This window comes from Rhinichthys klamathensis, unplaced genomic scaffold (genome assembly GCF_029890125.1).
Source record: "Rhinichthys klamathensis goyatoka isolate OS25496 unplaced genomic scaffold, OSU_Roscu_1.1 h1tg000183l_1, whole genome shotgun sequence".
Lineage (NCBI taxonomy): Eukaryota > Metazoa > Chordata > Actinopteri > Cypriniformes > Leuciscidae > Rhinichthys > Rhinichthys klamathensis.
In genome coordinates, this window is record NW_026606711.1 from 1377169 (window position 1) to 1397775 (window position 20607).

Here is a 20607-nt window from a genome sequence, read left to right on the forward strand (position 1 = left end):
CAAAACAGTTAACACAGCCAGCATTTATTTGTCATTCAGCAACACATAATGTCCACCACTTTGTTTTATATTAGATAAATATAAACATAATAGATATTTTTTTATGAAAGTTATATTAATAAATATAATAAAATATGTATATATTTAGTACAATTTCTGTATGTGGCATGAATTGCTAATATAATAATTTTTCTGGAAATACTGGAAAATAACATGTTTATTTATTGTATTTTTATAATGTAGGCCTATATAATAAAGCACTTTTAGCAGTTGATTTTCTTGCATTTAAATCCATATATAAAATGCAGTCCATTTACCATTTATATATATATATATATATATATATATATATATATATATATATATATATATATATAGGTCTATATATGCAATTCTGCATCCTGTTTGCTATAGGCTAACTCAATTTAATTTAAAATCGAATTCAAAGTCATTGTGAGCTCTGAATAAGTTCAATAATTTGGAATATCAAGTGACGTCTGACAGCATTGCTGATTTTTCTTATATCCTGATGACATTAATTTAAAGGGCCAACAGCTTCATACAGTGTGTGTCTGCGCGCGCGCGCGCGTGTGTGTGTGTGTGTGTTTCATGCGGACTGTATTCAGATGTTTTCGGCAGCAGGATGGCGTGAAAGAGCCACTGAGAGCAGAGCGCGCGCGCACACACACACACACACACACACTACGCTCGTTCACAGAGAGAGACTCGCGCTGAGGAGAGTCAGTCAGTCTCATTCCAGCATCAGTCGAGCATCATGGATCTGCGGGGCTCACACACTATTGGAATGATTTTACTGCTATATCTAATATTTCACTTCATCACAGGCTCTATTAGTAAAGGTGAGTATCTCATTATTCATATTATTTAGAGTAATCTGAGGTTAAAAATGACTTTTCTTTCGGATTTGTGTGCGCGAGAGAGGCTCATGCGCTGACTGGAATAACGGCAGTAAGTTGAGGAGGAACTTTGCTTTGCGCCAACCTCATATTGAACGAGTCATTCATCTGATGTTGATTTATGATATTAGTTGATATAGTTTATTACATTATGTTTCGATGTTGTGTTATATAGAATGTAATAGTTCGAGAAGGTAATTGATTCATTAATGCAACAGATAATGTCACGGGATTTTACGCATCGAATGGGTTTGATTCAGTTTTTAAAATCAGGAAGATGTGTTGTGTGATTTTATTTCAAATAGTCTCAAAAATGAGCAGTTTTGTCTTTTTTATGTATTGAAATGATGAGTTCGTCGGATGCGCTGCGCAATGTGTTTAATGCGCTCATGTCAGATAATTATCATCACATTTATGACCGCTAACTTATTCATAATTATATCATAATATTTCACAATAATGTTTACCAGATTTAATATTAACGCATTAATAGCATATTAAAATATCGGCAATTACATTTAATTATAAAAACGTTATTAATAATAGCCCAATGTATTATTAATGCGCAGGAGTTTAGAGCTTCAAGGCTATAATTAGATTTACCTGATGCGCGAGGCTGGTTGTGACTCACAAAACTCGATCGCGCCCATAAATTATGGGAAAACAATCTTAAAAACAGCCTAGGATGGTTTTCTGGTCAGGATGGTCTGGTTTGGCAGTTCAATTTTTTATTTTTTTGGTGGTCAGGATGTGAGACTTGCTTGCTAACCAGCTAAATCCGCTTTAACCCGCAAACCAGCAGTAGACATTTAGAAATGTTGAAGGTTGTAACATTATGTGTACAATTGTTTTATACAAGTGGATTTTCTAGAAGTCTAGTATTGATGATTGGAACATCAGAACTTTTTTGATGTTTAAAGTCCCCATGAAATCAAAATGTAAGTTTTGGGGTTTTTATTATGAATATGAAAACCTTAAGGTTACCTATTAGTTAGTGAGCTCCAAACAAATGACAAAAAATTCACATTTAAGAAGATATCAGTCTCTCACTTCTAGCCTGTCTCCGCCCTGCTACGTACTTCCGCTCAATTTTCATTTTCCCTCAGTACTACGTCTGGGATTGTGGTGTATTCTTTAGTTTTCTCCGGTCAATTTTTTACCGTGCGAATCAGCAAACAGAGGGAGTGGCTGAGAACGATGACGTTGATGTCGTGCGCTAGTTTGAGTCGTCATACGTCACGACCAAACGTTAGCGATTGGTTATGGCAGATCCAGAGTGGCTCTGGGCAGATCCAATAGTTTTAGACTTCAACAGAGGACCCGCCTACAAGGAAGTTAACGCTTGTCAATGGAGCGATGCCAGACTCTATGTAGCCTACAAATGAAATGTATGAGAGTCTGGTGGCACCAGGCTATCTCACTTCCACCAATGTGGATCAATGATTTTGATGACATCACTCTGCACTTCAGCTTCTCATCAGATTTTCCGTCCAATCAAATGCTCTCTAGAATCTGAAGCTCCGCCCCCTACATTATAAATAGACGCTGAAGCTGCGGCTAAAATCGGTCATTTGTTCACACATGTACTATTTTCTACATGGTGAATGGCACACAGTGCACTATATAGGGGATAGGGAACGATTCAGACAGTGTAAATATGCTTTCCTTTGGGACGAATGAAGTCTGGTTTCGTGTCAGTGTCACGCGAACCGCCACAGCTCCAGTCCAGAGACACGACAGCACAGAGCGGATCATATGCTCGATTCGGTGCAGACCACAAACGTATTGGACCCATTTGAATTCTACACAAAGAATGATATCTTTTAAAGCGATGGAGGAGATTAGGAGGAGAAACGGTTAGAAACAGCACTGACGAGTAGAAGAGATAACAAACCATGCGCCAACAGAAATTACACACTCTTCAAACTACGCATCCTCAGCAGGACTATGTTCACTGTTTGCTTTAGTAACAGTTTCATGTTAAATCTAAAGGGGGAATCTATTCGGCTGTGAACAATTTGTTTTTAGCGTTCTATGGGGGTGGATTTATAACCTTTTCACATTTCTGGTGTCATAGAAGCGGAAATTGTCATAGAGGGGTGAACTTCAATAGTGAACGGAAACTACAACAAATATAATGTTTGCGTTCCCATTTAGTCAATGATAGTATTTCTATGACTTTACAAAAGAGGAAAAAATAAAGAGAATTGATTATGTTGGTCAGAAGAGAATGTCAAATTTGCAGTCATTCCCTCAGCCGTTCACTCTAAAAAATGCTGGGTTGTTTCAACCCAAATTTGGGTCAAATATGGACAAACCCAAATGTTGGGTTAAAAATGTAATTCAAAAATTTACAGTTGAAAGTGAAAGTTGACGTTGGGTTAACATTTTAAATTACATTTTTAACCCAACATTTGGGTTTGTCCATATTTGACCCAAATTTGGGTTAAAACAACCCAGCATTGTTTAGAGTGTTGCATTGCATGTTCTCTAATTTAATGCCAATATAATATAATACAAAGTACATTGTTTTAAATGTACATTACACAAAAAAAATGAAAATCTAAAAACAAACTTTGTTAGATATACAATGTTAATAACTGTGAAGACACATCATTACAGTCTGTGAAAAGAGTCTAAACCGGTGTTGAAACTCATTCATATAAATTCACAGTATTGTCAGTCTGTGCAAAAAAGTCTATTGCACTTACACTTTAAGAGTGTGTTCACACTTGGCATGATTGGTTGGATTAAAACGAACCCTGGTGCGATTGCTCTGTTAGTGCTGTTAATTTGAATAAGTGTGAACTGGTGGTCACCAAACTAGCGGACCGAAACCGCTGAAAAGAGGGGTCTCAATCCGCTTCCAAACAAACTCTAGTGCGGTTCGAATGAAATATAAACGCAACACCGACCAAAAACAAGTGAACTAACCAAAAACAGGACATGATGTCACAAGATGTGACCCTAAAAAAGGACAGAATGCTCAAGCATAGCTGTTTTTAGGGGGGGTCCGGATCAAACGAACCAAGCGAACCGAACAACAAGTGTGAACACACCCTCAGACTTAACGCACAGATCTATTGAGACTGTGTTAGCCAATACAGTGACTGGTACATCCCCAGACTTATATGAACATGAGTTAAAAAAAAAAAAAAATCAATTTGCGATTAATAAAAACGATAAAAACACTTAATTGCAATTTTAAAAAAAGATCCAGGTTTGCTATGCTTATTTGAAGGGCTGCTCAATTTGGCCATCATTTTGTGATGATCAATATAGCTATAAAATAATAGTTGTAGTAGTATTAGTAAAAATAATAATAATTATAATAATAACTCTCATTATGATTACTGACATTAAAAAAAAATATATATATATGAATTATATTAAAATAATTTAAAGAAGTAATTATTAATTCATTTAGTAATTAATACATACTAATACACTTAACACAATTCAAACTAATTATATTTAAATATATATGTACATATTATTTAATACTATATTAATATTTCACTGTAAAATAAAAATAAAATTATTATAATCATCATCATCAAACCAACCAACTTTTATTTTGACTGTAAACTGCAGGGAGCTGACAAGCACTTCTCATTTATGTAATTAAATCACAGGCTCTGCAATTTCATAAGCGTATATACATATTTCATAGATTTTATTTTCGATTAGTCCTGCAGCTCTACCTATGAGTTGCATGAAGTCAACCAATTATGTTTGGTTGCATGTTTACGTGCAGTTTTGCATCAGACGGTCAGTGACTGACTTCAGCGTTTCCAGTGCAGACGGGGTGTTAGCATTTATTTTGAGGCTTTCAGCTGTATTTGGTCACGGATGTGGAATCTGGAATGGAGGAATACATCAGAATGAGCTTACCAGAGTGGATCACGGGGAATTACACTGATGCAGTCTAATGCTGAGTGATGCCCGCCACCATAAACGTTCGCTCACACTGTGTGTCGCTCCAGAAGAAGACAGTGACATCACGCTTCAGGTGTATATGTGTGTGAGGGTGTTCGTAATGAGATGCATATGTGCTGTAATTGAAACAGATGGTTATGAACTTTGTAAGCCCCTGGCTCTCCACCACACACAGCACTTCGGGATACAATATCTGAAGTGATGGATGCTGGATTCTCGTCTTCTGTCTGCACAGATTGAGGATGCGTTAGAAACGAGAGCATGCTGGAGGCCAGGCATAGTCCTTACGTTGAAGTGCTGCCAACTCCATTTCGGCTTGTATTGATGAAATAAATGCATGGAAGACCAGTAATTTCCTAAACTACACAAAACAAATCTACTTCTGGTTGGTCCTCCTCAATTTACATCCTGTCTCTGTGTTGACAATATTGACATTGCTGGTTTCCTAGTTCAGCCTTCCACCACTGTTAAAAGCCTGGGTATCATTTTCAATTCTTCCCTCTCTTTGTCTCCTCAGATCTCATCACTTATCATTTATGCCTGCTGTCATGTTCATTGGACTTACTATTGTAAAGTGACCTTGAGTTTGTAGAAAGGCGCTATAGAAAATAAACATATTATTATAGCTGTATCACGGCACAGTTATGATATCTCCACTCCGAGATACTTCAGAGAACATCATGGTACCCAAAAAAACATGGTATTTTCTTGCTACATCTTTGTTGGTGATATAGATGTGATACTAAGGTCGTTGCCAGGGTGTTGCTGTAATTGCTTTTTAGCGTTTTGCTGTGGTTGCTAAGGCAAGACCCCCTTCAAGTTTCTTTAATCTTCTGGAATGTGCTTCTTCCTCATCAAGCCAAGGCAAGTTTATTTATATAGCACATTTCATACAATATGGCAATTCAAAGTGCTTTACAGAAAGGAATTAAAATAATCACAAAAAATAAAAGCAAGTGTAACACAGGTTAAATAAAGTTAATTTAATTTAAACACAATTTAGTGATCTGTTCCCTTAATAAAAGTTGATAAGAGATGAAAAAAGTGAATAATATAAAAATGAATAAATATTCAAATTCATTCTAGATAAAAGCTCAGTGATCAACCAATGAGAGCTCTTTGTCATTTGAGTCATGGGTGTCGACGAGCATGCGCAATGACAGAAGAGACGAGCTTGATTGAGAAGAGCAGACGCAATCTGATCGTCGTGATCCGTTTCTATAAATCTTAGATTGAGAATCTGTGGAAAGAGTATGAGAAAGTCGAGATTTTATTAATTTGATGCATTCTGAATAAGAAGTCGATTGAATAGAGGAATACATTCTACCTGGTGAGTCAGTATCATATAATTAATGATAAAAAGACTGTATTACTTCATAATAAGATAGAATTACTGCTACTAAACCGTAAATTAGTTGCTGTGGACTGGTTATTTTCTCTTTAAATTGTATTTTGATCCGAGTAGTCATAAATGTCTGAAGTAAACCGCGTGGTCATTGTACATTGCAGTTCACCGACGCCATTTTATGATCACGCACGCCTGTAGTTGCGCCTGTGTGAGAGCAAAAGAAAAATCGATCACAAAGGTAAATAATTAGTTAATCAATTCTGTGAAAAAAAATATATTTGTACTGTATGTCTACTGGTTATGTGATTACTTCAGTTTGAGCGGTTATATTGAACCGCGTGGTTATTATTTGTTCATTTCAGAGTTCACCGTCGCCATTGTTGGCAACGTGTCTGTATTAGAAAGAGAGCTATTGATTCAGAGGTAAATTAATGTGATTATATTATTTCATGAAGAAATGGTAATTGTAAATGTGTATTAGATGTTATTCTGTATCTTTGATGTGGAACTTATTTTGAAATGTACTAAATGAATGTACTGGTCTGTGATCAGGCCAGGTTTTTTTTTTCTCTCTCTCCTTTCGTTTTTCCGTTTTCTTTTCTTTTCTTTCTTCTTGATATCGTGGAGATGTGATGACTGCACGACCTTCTGTGACGTCTTGTAGATTCCGTGTTTGATGGCGAGCCAACCCAGTCTTTAGAAAGGGAAAAGACATCACGTTGTGGAGAGGAGGCCGATATCCTTTCCTTGAGTTTCCAGTGCTACTCGTACTCAATCACAAATTTGATTTTAAGAACTATTTTTCTTCTTTTTTTTTGAGGGTCAACCACAATCCAGATTTGAGAGACATTGGGACTTTTACGTGAGACACTTAAGGGTCTCAAGAGAGAGAGATTATACTCTTTTCTGTTGCATCTTGTTTGTTATTTTCTATTTTCTTTCTGAGTGTTAAACTGACTATGTGAGTATATATATGAAAACACCGACAAGAGTGCACTCGAGGTGGGAATTTTCATAGTCAATCGTTTTGACTATTGTTTATGTGATTTTGTGATTTTACTTTCTTTTACTTGACAAATTTTCTATTTTTTATTTAAAGTGAAACCAATTATACTTCTAATCTTGTGTCTGTCTGTTACTTTTCATGACAACCCGCTGTCTCCTTAGCGATACCTAATCCTTCTGACGAAATTCAAATCTTATCTTTATTATAAAACTAAAGTAAAAAGAATATCTACTAAATTACTGCTAATAATTCAGACAAGTGCTACACAAGGAAAATTAAAACGGTTATAAAAGAAAGTAAAAGAGATATATGATGCAGTTTTAAAATGAATTAAAAGAGTAAAAAGATGATACATAGAGAAACTTCTCATCTGGCAAAACACCGGTGTATCATATTTTTCACAACTCCCAGTTTAACTCTGAGATTTTCCCGTGGTGATTACACTGGGTCTGTGGTGTTCTTTCTGAGAACGCACCGTCAAGTGTGTGTCTGTAAGTCTGAACACAGAATCAGCGTAAATACATACAAATCTTGTACTCATCTTCCAATTCAGTACTGTTCTCATTACATTCTATTTACATTCCATTCATTGCATGTGATTATTCTGTGATTGGCAGATGGTGTGGTTATGTAGATACTTTAAGATTTTTTTTGTTCAATTTAATTTACCGTATATTACATTAACATGAGGATAACTGAATATTGAACTGCATTTTTACGTTTTTAGGACTTTTATTTATATATTTATACTTTGTGTCTTTATGATACTGTACAATTTGATATTTGACTAGTGATATAGCTTTATTCACTTTTTCGAAGAAACTGATGCTGTTGAACTTTGTTGCTAATTGTTTATTTTTAGCATGTTGCTATGTGGTTGCTAGGGCGAGTTCTCTCCCAAGTTTCTGTGATCTTCTGGAATTTGTCTCTTCCTCGTTCATTGTGCGTCTGTGGGATTTTTTTCATCTGTTTTATCATCCGGCAGGTGAAAATTGTGTATCTGATCACTAAAGCCTCGTTCAGACTGATTTTTGTGCATATCTGATTGAAATCCTATCATATTTAGCACGTGTGAACAGCGAAAAAATCACATCAAAAGCGATTTTTACAAATCGCATTTGTGGAAATCGGTTTCAGTCTGACTGCTCTGATCGGATTTCACGTGGTTTACTTTCTCACGCCACGTAAAACGTAAACGTCAGATGTTGTTTTAGGAAACATGCTCAAAGTCCCTGCAGAAACAAGGTTGTGTTGCAACGTGACGAACAATTAGAAAATGATGATAAACCGGAGACATGTTTTGAAACCGGCAGAGACGACAGCGCGGAATAAAGCCGCTTATACCTAGAGCTGGGTATTGAGTTCGATACTTTTTAGGTACTGACCGAATTGCCTCGATACCATCGGATATCAAAAAAATGTCTTGTCGTTCGGTACCAAATTTGGATACCTAAGGGGTTAAAAACACTAGTTTACGCCGGTTACGCCCGTCTCAATCCTGCTCCTGGAGGGCCACTGTCCTGCAGAGTTTAGTTCCAGCCTGCTTCAGCACACCTGCCTTTGTATTTTCAAGCGATCCTGAAGAGCTTGATGAGCTGATTCAGGTGTGTTTGATTAGTGTTGGAAATAAACTCTGCAGGACAGTGGCCCTCCAGGAGCAGGATTGAAGACCTCTGCGTAGTGTGTAAGCATCCCAACCCCCATAGATGAAAAGATGTGGCAAAGATAAAAAAGAGTGGCTACATTTCACCAGGCTCGATGCCAACAGTGCATGATGCAATATTTGCGGCAAGATCATTGCTGCCAAGACCGGCAACACGACAAATCTGATGAAGCACTTGACAGTGCACGGAATAAACTTAAGGGTGCTTTCACATCTATAGTTTGGTTCATTTAGTCCAGACCAAGGGGGGGAAAATAATACTTTCTAGCATTTTTCAGGCGTTTTGGTTCCTTTTCACACCACACTGATTGCTCTGGTCCGAATCAGTTGATGAGTTGATGAAATGAACCAAAATGCAGTCACGTGACAACATCCACATCACTCGTTGGCCAGATGTGTCTTGAGCGTATTTCCATAACTGCACTTCAATTGGTCAGAATTAACGTGCGGGAAAATTCCACAGATCTATGAAACCCCCTTTTCCTGAGCGGTTTGCTAAACAAAGCGAAGATTTCGAGTTTTTGAAAGTTGGGACCTAATATGGTCATCAGACCAAATTTCTATGAGGCTCCACACCTCACAACTCCAAGTTTGTCTGTGCAAACTGTCAACAAACATTAGTCCTCATCCCATAATGCACAGCGCAGCTGACTACGGCAGCTGGTTTTGTCCAAAAATGCACAGTTCTTTGGCAGTTGGGTCTGTTCGTGGTCGGATCACGTTCTCACCACAAACAAACCGCTCCAGAGAGTGTGATTGGCTGCATTCACACCAGCCCAAACGAACCGCACCAAGGGGGACAACGAACTCTAGTGCGATTCAACCGAACTAAATCAGGCAGGTGTGAAAGCACCCTAAGAGGAGATAGTTACTCCGTCTTCGACTGCAAGAAGAACTAGAGCGCGTCACAAATGAACCGAAACTCAGTGTACTTGCCTCACAGACATGAGAAATAGGCATATAGAAAGCTTGAAATGTCTACTTTTAAAACGAACTAATTCAAATTGAAAACAAATTCTCTCTGATTATGTAATCCAAATGAAAGGTGCATTTCTCTTTATAGGCGTGCGTTCACTATTCTGCAGAGATGACCAGTCAGCATCGTCAACTTCATCTTCGCAGCCAACACTGACTCAGAAAACACTGGTTTATTAATAAACAATTAAAATGTCTCCTTCCTATTTTTTCCCGACACATTCATAATCATAAGGGTACTTTTGCCAGTGCTTTGTGGCAAGCTTTATGTGCGCTTGAGCGCGAGGCATATATATCTTTGAGTCTGTAAAAAAAAGTCAACAAACTGAAAAAAATAAAACCAAAGTTTTTTGTTTTTTTTTAAAGGTAATGTGTAATGTAATCTTGTTAACACAGATTTCATAAATTTTTTGGAAATTTTTTGAACTCATACCAGCCTCCTAGGGTTCTGCTGCTGCTGCCCTGGTGTTACACATCGTCATGTTGTAAATAATACAATAAGTCATCATTATCGCAAACCCCTCCGTGCTGCGGCTGTTGTTGTTGTTGTTGTTTTTGGCATATACCAACGCAACGTCATTGCCATGGAAGCCAATGCGGATATTCTGGAAAACGAACGAGCGGCATGGGACACACAAATTGGATCTGAACAGTCTGTTGCGATACACAATGTGGACAGTCAATAATTTTAGATCACATTCCAATCGGATACATAAATAATCGGATTTGGTCTGACAGTGTGAACTGGTCATTTTTTGTATGATCTTTTCTGTATGGAAAGCACTGTGCGCTCCATAAAGCACAAGCCTGAAATATCCTGCTCATGTCCATATGAGACTCAGAATCAGGACGAAATCAAAGCCCTGCTGGACCCAGCTGGTTTCTCTGGTGGAAGTGGGCTGAACATAAACCACTGAGCAAAACTAACATGTGCTTTTGGAGTCCACACAGGGCTGTTTACATCCAATGACCCACTTTCACTCTTCATTTTTAAGTCCTTGTGCCCTAAAGAGCCATCAACAGAAGCTTCATTTCTGAAATCACTTCCATTCTTCTTTTAACCTCCAAGGTAAATTTAGCGGGATATTATTATATCTCGATTTTGAGAATGGACTCAGGGGCTCGGTTGTGCAGTTTCATATTGGAGTACACACTTAAGTATAAAGGCTCTTTAATGGTTCTTTGCAGCAAAGCATTGTGGGCTGTTTGGGGCTCTTTAGTTGTTCGTTTCTTTGGAGATAAAAAATTAGCTGTTGGTGTTTCATTCTAGGTTCTTCAGATCAGCGTTTTGGTTTCTGGGCTCCTTGAAGCAGCAGAACTAGATGTTTTCCTAAAGAACTAAAAGAGAAGCCCATCTGGGTTCTTTAAAGCACCAGAACATATGTGGTTTTTAAAATTGTTCTTGTTCTGTAAATAGCATGCAAACACTGTTGTCATGTAAATATATTTAAGCCTCATGTTGTGTTCAGGTCTTTTGTTAGAAAATGTTAGTTAATGTTATCGCATTGGACTAAAACTCATTGACTTCACTCACATAGAGTATAAGTACTTTCCATTTTTTGGGGGGATAATTTTTCGATTTTTTTATTTATTTTTTACATTGCGGTTCAGGGCTTCTGTAGTTAGTTAGGACAGGTTTTGTATTTATTTTTGGAACTGATTTATCATCTTGGCCTCATTGATCTGAGCATTGTTTGTGGATAATTTAGTCAATCTTCAATAAAATATAGGAAAAAAAGTTTTCACACTAGTGTGCTTTATTGTTCAACCAGGAAGTGTGTTTTTATAATGCTTTTATCTTGTACAAAATGGCACAAAGTCTCACTTGTGGTGCTACGATCAAACAGTTACTTTATCAAGAAATACAAAACCTGTCCTAAATGAAAGAAAACAAGTTGACAAAAAGATTGAATCCATTATTTGGCCATAATATAGCATAACGACGAGCAATTTATAGCCCAAGCAATTCCTAAAAGGCCAGACATTTTTGACTGGGAACGTCTAAGGTGTCACAGGGTTTTCAACACAGTGTAAGGGTTAAACAATGTAATTATCTTTGGCTGTTTAAGGTTTTTTGAGATGTTCTTTGGAGGTTAAAATGGTCTTGAGGTTTCAAAGGTTCTTCAAATCCATGTTATGGTTTCTTGGTTCTTTTCTAGAGAACTAAGAGAATTAAAAGCTCTTTTTTTTTTTAGATTTCTTGTGTTGCATCAGGCTGTAAACCCTGTTTAGATCCTTTATTTAACAGTGTATAAACTCTTGTATGGGGTAATAGTATTTCTTTTTTGACACTCTGGCGTTGTTTACCTATTTGTAATAGTAATAGGCACAGAAATGTGACTGTTACTAGTACAGATGACAAATGGAGCGGTCAGTGAATTAACAGAATAGTGCAGCAGCAGTTTTTTCACATTAAGCCTGAGCTGTTCATTTTGCCAAGGCAATTATATTCAGGACCGAGTTACACCGGTGAGATCCAGGGCTGGTTTGTTGGCTCAGAATCCGCCTGCCAATCACGTCTAAACACTCAGTGTCTGCACTAAGCATATCAGGAGGGTTTTCCTATCTGATCTCAGGTCAGAAAGACTGACATCCCCTGCTATGTTATCTTTATTTCCAGGTCGTTTATCATTGCCGAAAGCTGGTTTGGAGGCATTGAGGTGTTCAATTTAATCATGACTGTGTGGCTGCTTATGCTTGCCGGTGTGGTGCGCTTTATGATAAAACTAAGTTGCCACCAGAGTGTCGTGGACTCTTAGTCATAATTGTGAAGTATGTTGTCCTTTATTGCAATAGAATCAATTAAAGAGCTGGAAGAAAGGAGATGCCAAGTGTGGGATCGAGTTTGGCTGGGTTTCAGCTCCTCTAGATGTTGGGAAGTAGGAAGACGAGGAAAGAAGTTAAATGTTTAAATAGTTAAGAATTCTGAAGTGTGCTACATTGTGACACTTTTAAAACACTGATCTGTTGAAACGACACACTTCCATGTTGTTAAACAGGTTTGATAGCTGTTTTGTTTGCTAGTTGGGTTCCAGTTTTTGTCCATCATCAGTAACTATGTGTGGAAATATGGCTTGTATCTCCCACAGTGAGGTCTTTGCCCCATCAGGAATTATCGTTTATCAATTCTACTAGTTGTTTGTATGGAACGAAACATAAACCCTCGGCATAAGATCAATTTGCTGTGAATATTCTCTGTATTTCCCCGCAAAGCACATTGTCCATTATGATTCATGGCAGTTCGGTGTCTCAAAGAGCCTGGACGTCGGCACGGGGCGAAGCCGAGAACAAATCACCCTCATACGTCTTCTTTACTGTCAGTTATGAAAATGTGTGAATAGAAAGTCAAGCGCTGAATGGGATTCTCATGGAGTCAAGGTTACACACTAGTGGCAGTTGTGTTTTTTTCTTGTTGAACTCTTGGCTGCCTCTCATGCATCTGCATTTATTAATACGGACCGCAGTATTTAAGCACAAAATTGGCAGGAAATAACACCGCAGCTGTCAGGGACTCAAGGCCGAGTATCTCTCAAGGCTTTAGCACCCAAAGCAACGCACATTCATCTCACACACCTGCCACGGCTGATAGGTGATACAGCCCAGAGAATTCATCATCTTGAGCGATATTTTGTCTACAGAATATACTGCACTTGATCAAATATTTCTTTAGCTGTCGCTGTGGAGTTTGTTTGGAAAGAAATGTCAACCAAAACACTTAAAGGTTCACTCAAAAATGTCAATTTCTGTATTTTCTTTTCACTCGCCCTCCTGCTATTGATGTTTTATCAGAATCTCTTACAGCAGCAAAACAGGCAAACAAAAAAAATATTCATTCTCCGAAAGATATGAATCGTTTTATTCAGCAATACTTGCTTTTCAATTTAAGACAATTGATCAAAAGTGACACGTATAATATTGCAAAAGATTTCTATCTCAACTAAATGCTGTTCTTTTGAACTTTCTATTCATCAAAGAATGGTTTCACACAAAAAAAAAACAAAAAAAACAAACATTGATATTAATCAGAAATGTTTCTTTAGCAGCAAATCATCATATTAGAATGATTTCTGAAGGATCATGTGACACTTAAGACTGGAGTAATGATGGAGTATTTTTGATCAAATAAATGCAGCCTTGGTGAGCATGACACTTTTATTATATATATATGGGTTCGATGCGAGTTCGGTACAACAGGAAAAAGCAACCAATCCCCAATGCTAGGTTTCTTTTCATTTATTTTGAACAGACAGTGGGTCGAATCACAGTTTGTTCCAGCTAGCAACATTTAGTCCCCCTGGGGTAGTTGCTACAATCTCCTTTAGTGTATTAAGCACTAAGAAGTAAACAGAATGCACTCTTGCATTGGTCATATTTTTTTGTAGGGCTGATAATTTTTTTTATTTGGTTACAATCTGCCACAAAACTAAAGAGCATCTATTGTGTTATAAAAGTACAAAATAAATAGAATGATGAAAAATCAAACTTGTGCAGGGAGTAGTTTTTGCTCTCCTGTAGTCTTTTTCTGCCTAGCTCGGGTGATTGGCACATCTGGATGATGTCATCTGCCCACTATGGAAGCTTGTTTCCGCCACTGAATAAAAAAATAAATAATAATAATTGCGACTTTTTATCTCACAATTGCGAGATATGAAGTCAGAATTGTGAAAAATAAAGTCGCAATTGCGAGAAAAAAAAGACAGAATTGAGACTTTTTATCTCACAATTGCGAGTTTACATCTCGCAATTCTGACATCTTTTCTCTGAATTGTGAGATATAAAGTCAGAATTGCATGATATAAAGTCGCAATTGTGTGTTAAAAAGTCAGAATTGCGTGATATAAAGTCGCAATTGCGTGTTAAAAAGTCAGAATTGCGTGATATAAAGTCGCAATTGCGTGTTGTATCAATTCTGACTTTATATCTCGCAATTCTGACTTTATAACACGCAATTGCGACTTTATTTCACGCATTTCTGACTTTACAACCTGGAATTGCGACTTTATATCACGCAATTCTGACTTTTTAACACGCAATTGCGACTTTATATCACGCAATTCTGACTTTTTAACACGCAATTGCGACTTTATATCATGCATTTCTGACTTTACAACACGCAATTGCGACTTTTTAATCAATCAATATTGACTTTATATCTTGCAATTCTGACTTTTTAACACGCAATTGCGACTTTATATCACGCAATTCTGACTTTTTAACACGCAATTGCGACTTTATATCACGCAATTCTGACTTTTTATCTCGCAATTCTGACTTTATAACACGCAATTGCGACTTTATTTCACGCATTTCTGACTTTACAACACGCAATTGCGACTTTATATCATGCATTTCTGACTTTACAACACGCAATTGCGACTTTATATCATGCATTTCTGACTTTACAACACGCAATTGCGACTTTATATCAATCAATTCTGACTTTATATCTTTGTTGTGACTTTATATCTCGCAATTCTGACTTTATAACACGCAATTGCGACTTTATTTCACACATTTATGACTTTACAACATCCAATTGCGACTTCATATCATGCATTTCTGACTTTATAACACGCAATTGCGACTTTATAACACGCAATTGCGACTTTATATAAATCAATTCTGACTTTATATCTCGCAATTCTGACTTTACAACACGCAATTGCGACTTTATATCACGCAATTCTGACTTTTTAACACGCAATTGCGACTTTATATCACGCAATTCTGACTTTACAACGCGCAATTGCGACTTTATATCACGCAATTCCAACTTTACAACCTGCAATTCTGACTTTATATCACGCAATTCTGACTTAATATCACGCAATACTGACTTTATATCTCGCAATTCTGAGAAAAAAAATCAGAATTGTGAGATAAAGAGTCGCAATTACCTTTTTTATTTTTCATTCAGTTGTGGAAACAAGCTTCCATAGCCCACCCATTATTACAGCAGAAACAACTTAAATACTCCGTCATTTATGGTCATACAGAGAAGAGCAAGACATCATTCGACACTGTAATGTTTGTCTAAATGTCCTTAGAAAAATCCTCCTGTGGAGTCTTTCAGAAAGAGACAGCAGCATGTGGGTCGGGAACGAGTAAATAATGTCTGAGTTTTCATTTTGGAGTGAACTATTCCTTTAAATGTTTTCCATGTTTTATATCAGCAGCCTCAAACTTACTAATAGACTGTCACAGATGTGCCCTTGAAGGAGAACGGATAAAACACAAGAAAGTAGACGGTGGGATGCTGGAGGAGTAGCGGCTGCTGTGTCTCATTCTACACGCGTATTTCATTTCACTCTTCAGTGCTTCCCCTGTGGCAGGTTAGGGGCGCAGAGTGACCTGCTAGCAAACTAGGTCAAAGGCGAAGCGTGCACCCTTTTCACCCATGAAGAAAGAAGCTAATCAGATATTTCTCACCCTTGAGGCGTCAGAGCTCTCGAGTTTCGTGTCAGGCGTCTGGATGTGTGAGAGGGAAAGCTGATTAGTTGTTGGTAATGGAAAGGAAAGGTTTTAGTGACACAGCTCGACCCTGCCTGGTATCACACACACACACTGAACCGTCCCGCAAATAGGCACTTTGTAAATTGTTTAACGGCCTGTGGTTGAAAGGCTCCATGATATCAAGAGTTGTGTGGCTTTCGCTCTGTCTCTGTTAATATATATAAACACTTTAGAAATGTTCAGAATAGCATACTAAGTGTATTAGACCTGCAGTATATAGTGTGTACTGTGTCTACTATGCAGATTTTCTTGATAGCCAACTACATTTGCCAAAATGCGAAGCATACAGCCAGTCCACACTGCGTGCAATACTGTATCCCACAATGCACTTGACTTGTCCCCCCATTGACTTGACTGGGATCCATCCAACAAACATCTTGATTCATTATTTAATCTTTTCTCACCAAGAGTCTTTTTCGTGACTTCATTTGTTTGTTGGTTTGTTTCATATAATTAAATAATAATTATTTGTTTGTTTTGTATTGTTTTTAGGTAAATAATTTACTATTAATTAGTTAATTTAAATATATTTATATTATACTGTTTTTTACATAAATATAAATAAATAATATTTCTTTGCATACAGGCAAAATATTTATAAAAAATATACAAATAAAATAAGTAAATATTATTTAATTATATATATATATATATACACTCACCGGCCACTTTATTAGGTACCCCATGCTAGTAACGGGTTGGACCCCCTTTTGCCTTCAGAACTGCCTCAATTCTTCGTGGCATAGATTCAACAAGGTGCTGGAAGCATTCCTCAGGGAGTTTGGTCCATATTGACATGATGGCATCACACAGTTGCCGCAGATTTGTCGGCTGCACATCCATGATGCGAATCTCCCGTTCCACCACATCCCAAAGATGCTCTATTGGGTTGAGATCTGGTGACTGTGGAGGCCATTTTAGTACAGTGAACTCATTGTCATGTTCAAGAAACCAATTTGAAATGATTAGAGCTTTGTGACATGGTGGAAGTAGCCATCAGAGGATGGGTACATGGTGGCCATAAAGGGATGGACATGGTCAGAAACAATGCTCAGGTAGGCCGTGGCATTTAAACGATGCCCAATTGGCACTAAGGGGCCTAAAGTGTGCCAGGAAAACATCCCCCACACCATTACACCACCACCACCAGCCTGCACAGTGGTAACAAGGCATGATGGTTCCATGTTCTCATTCTGTTTACGCCAAATTCTGACTCTAACATCTGAATGTCTCAACAGAAATCGAGACTCATCAGACCAGGCAACATTTTTCCAGTCTTCAACTGTTCAATTTTGGTGAGCTCTTGCAAATTGTAGCCTCTTTTTCCTATTTGTAGTGGAGATGAGTGGTACCCGGTGGAGTCTTCTGCTGTTGTAGCCCATCCGCCTCAAGGTTGTGCGTGTTGTGGCTTCACAAATGCTTTGCTGCATACCTCGGTTGTAACGAGTGGTTATTTCAGTCACTGTTGCCCTTCTATCAGCTCGAACCAGTCTGGCCATTCTCCTCTGACCTCTGGCATCAACAAGGCATTTCCGCCCACAGAACTGCCGCTCACTGGATGTTTTTTCTTTTTCGGACCATTCTCTGTAAACCCTAGAGATGGTTGTGCGTGAAAATCCCAGTAGATTAGCAGTTTCTGAAATACTCAGACCAGCCCTTCTGGCACCAACAATCATGCCACGTTCAAAGTCACTCAAATCAACTTTCTTCCCCATACTGATGCTCGGTTTGAACTGCAGGAGATTGTCTTGACCATGTCTACATGCCTAAATGCACTGAGTTGCCGCCATGTGATTGGCTGCTTAGAAATTAAGTGTTAACGAGCAGTTGGACAGGTGTACCTAATAAAGTGGCCGGTGAGTATATATATATATATATATATATATATAATTAAATAATATTTACTTATTTTATTTGTATATATTTTTATTTTTAATTATTTTTAACATGTATAGGTAAATAATATTTATTTATGTATTTGTATTATTTACATCAGTTGTGAAATATTCATTTTTATTTCCAGGATGATGCAGGGCTTGTTTGTATGTTTGTTTGTTTGCTTACATCCACCAAAGTTTGCTGGATTTGATGGCGAGTCCCGCTCACACCTAGCCTGGCTCCGCCCTCCTACGCACTTCCGCTCAATTTCATTTTCCTTCAGTACTACGTCTGGGACTGCTGTGTATTCTTAGGTTTCCAGAAATCAATTTTTTGTAGGACCAATCAGCGAATAGAGGGAGTGGCTGAGAACGATGACGTTGATGTAGCGCGTCAGTTTGAGTTGGAGTTCAGTAACGGCAGCGGAGAAAGACGAGAGAAAATCTATTCGGTCCGTTGTTGCAAAACTGCCGAATATCCAGAAGTTAAAGCCGGAGCAAGATCAATGTTTGCCAAGTGTTGTTGGTGGCCATGATGTTGTGGCCCTCCTCCCCAAGGGGTTCGGGAAAAGTTTAATTTTCCAGCTCACTCCGCTAGTGGTGAATGAGTTAGCTAAGGCGAACGATAGGATGCAAAGCCGATAGTTGTTGTCGTCTCCTCTTGTTGCACTAATGGAGGACCAAGTGAGGGAGGCAGAAAGGTTAGGAGTTCGTGCTGGGCAGCTCGGCGTGCACGATGATCACTGTACAGCATTTGCGGCAGATCCGAAACGACCGCAGCGGCGTATTGTTAATGATTACACCCAGCTTCGACAGTTGACTGAATATATCACTGTCCTTAGTGTCAAATATACATTTAGAATTGTTCCTTGAACTCTTAAATTCGATGAACAAAACATGCAGCTCTCGTTGACAGACATCTTATTCTAAACATAATCCTCTGATCATTCGGACTTGTTTTTTTTATTGCTTAAAACACAAGTAATAACAGAAAACATAATACAAAAACAAATAAAAAAAACAAATAAAAAATAAAACAAAAATAAAACAATAGGGGGATAATATAAAATAAACATTAACAAGTTAAGAGAATTACATGACAAAGGAAAATAATTACAAACAGATAATGTTTTTAAGGCTTTTTTTGTTCTCAGACAACTTAATTGAAAAGAGGTATTTTTAAAATTCTTTCACAAATATAAGAAAGAGAGGTTTAGCATTTAGATATTTAGATTTATGAATATGGAATTCGGACTTGTTTCCAGCCGGTTTCGGCGCATGACATACGTCACGACCACACGTTAGCGATTGGCTATGGCAGATCCTGAGTGACGCTGGGCAGATCCAATAGTTTTGAACTTTAACAGAGAACCCGCCTACAAGGAAGTAAACGTTTCTCAATGGAGCGAGGCCAGACTCTCTGTACAAATGAAATGTACGAGAGTCTGGTAGAACCAGGCTAGCTCACACCCTGGTCCTGCTGCGGAGAGACTCTTGCTCATGTTTACTCTCTGCTGATGTCACTCGCTCAGATGAGTCACTCTCTATATCACTGGCTTTCATGGCAGCAGCTCATTAGTAGTTAAAACAAGCAATTACAACATGCATGTCAAGAAAATGTATGTTTAATGTGATTTACTCTCCGAGGATGTCCGTCCATTAAGAAAATGAGCATTCATCATCTTACAAACCCCTGCAAGAATCAAACGCCTTGATTTTTTGAGGAGTCGTGGCTCTTTAAAATGCAGTTAAAACACCATGAGATGAAACAGACGTCCCTGGAGAACCAGAACATGAGTGTGTAGAAGTGGGAGATTGGCTCTGGGTTTATATTTCACTTGCACTCCAGCTTTTAGAAACAATACATTTTAAAATAAGTGTTCTATTTAGAACCAGTCTGATGTCACTGGGAAATCTTTGATGTTCCACAAAGAACTTTTCATTCCTTAGGTGTTTGAAAAAAAATATATATATATTATTATTATTTTTTCTGGTGCTTAAAGATGCCAGAAACCAAAACATTGATCTAAAGTTGTAATAATCAAACATCAAGAATGTAATAATCTTTAACTGGGACGCTGGAGCTAGTTGTCACACTTTTTAATTCTATTTAGACAAACTTGAAAGTCTTGACTATGAAACAAAAGTGTTGACCCCTCTCGTGGGGCATGTTGTCACAATATAAGAAGCAAGCTGTCACATTGGAAATAATGCTGTTTATTGACACTGAATTCAGGAGAATGTAATTTATTAAAAAATATGAAATGCTAATTAAATGATTCCTTTTGTCCTTGTTTATCACATAGATTTAAATCATATTACTTGTAGCAAATGGAAAGGAAATAGATTCATTGGTTGTCATAAACATG

General features: G+C 37.7%; 1 protein-coding gene across 2 annotated transcripts in view; it reads left to right on the plus strand.

Moving 5' to 3' along the window:
• Nucleotides 1-729: 729 nt before the first annotated feature.
• cntnap3 (contactin associated protein family member 3) overlaps nt 730-20607 on the plus strand; it is a 193344-nt gene continuing 173466 nt past the window's right edge. For both annotated transcript variants that reach the window (XM_056261574.1, XM_056261576.1), the window contains exon 1: nt 730-860. In XM_056261574.1, coding sequence (XP_056117549.1) covers nt 776-860 — 85 coding nt within the window. In that variant the 5' untranslated portion in view covers nt 730-775. The remainder of the gene's footprint in view (nt 861-20607) is intronic.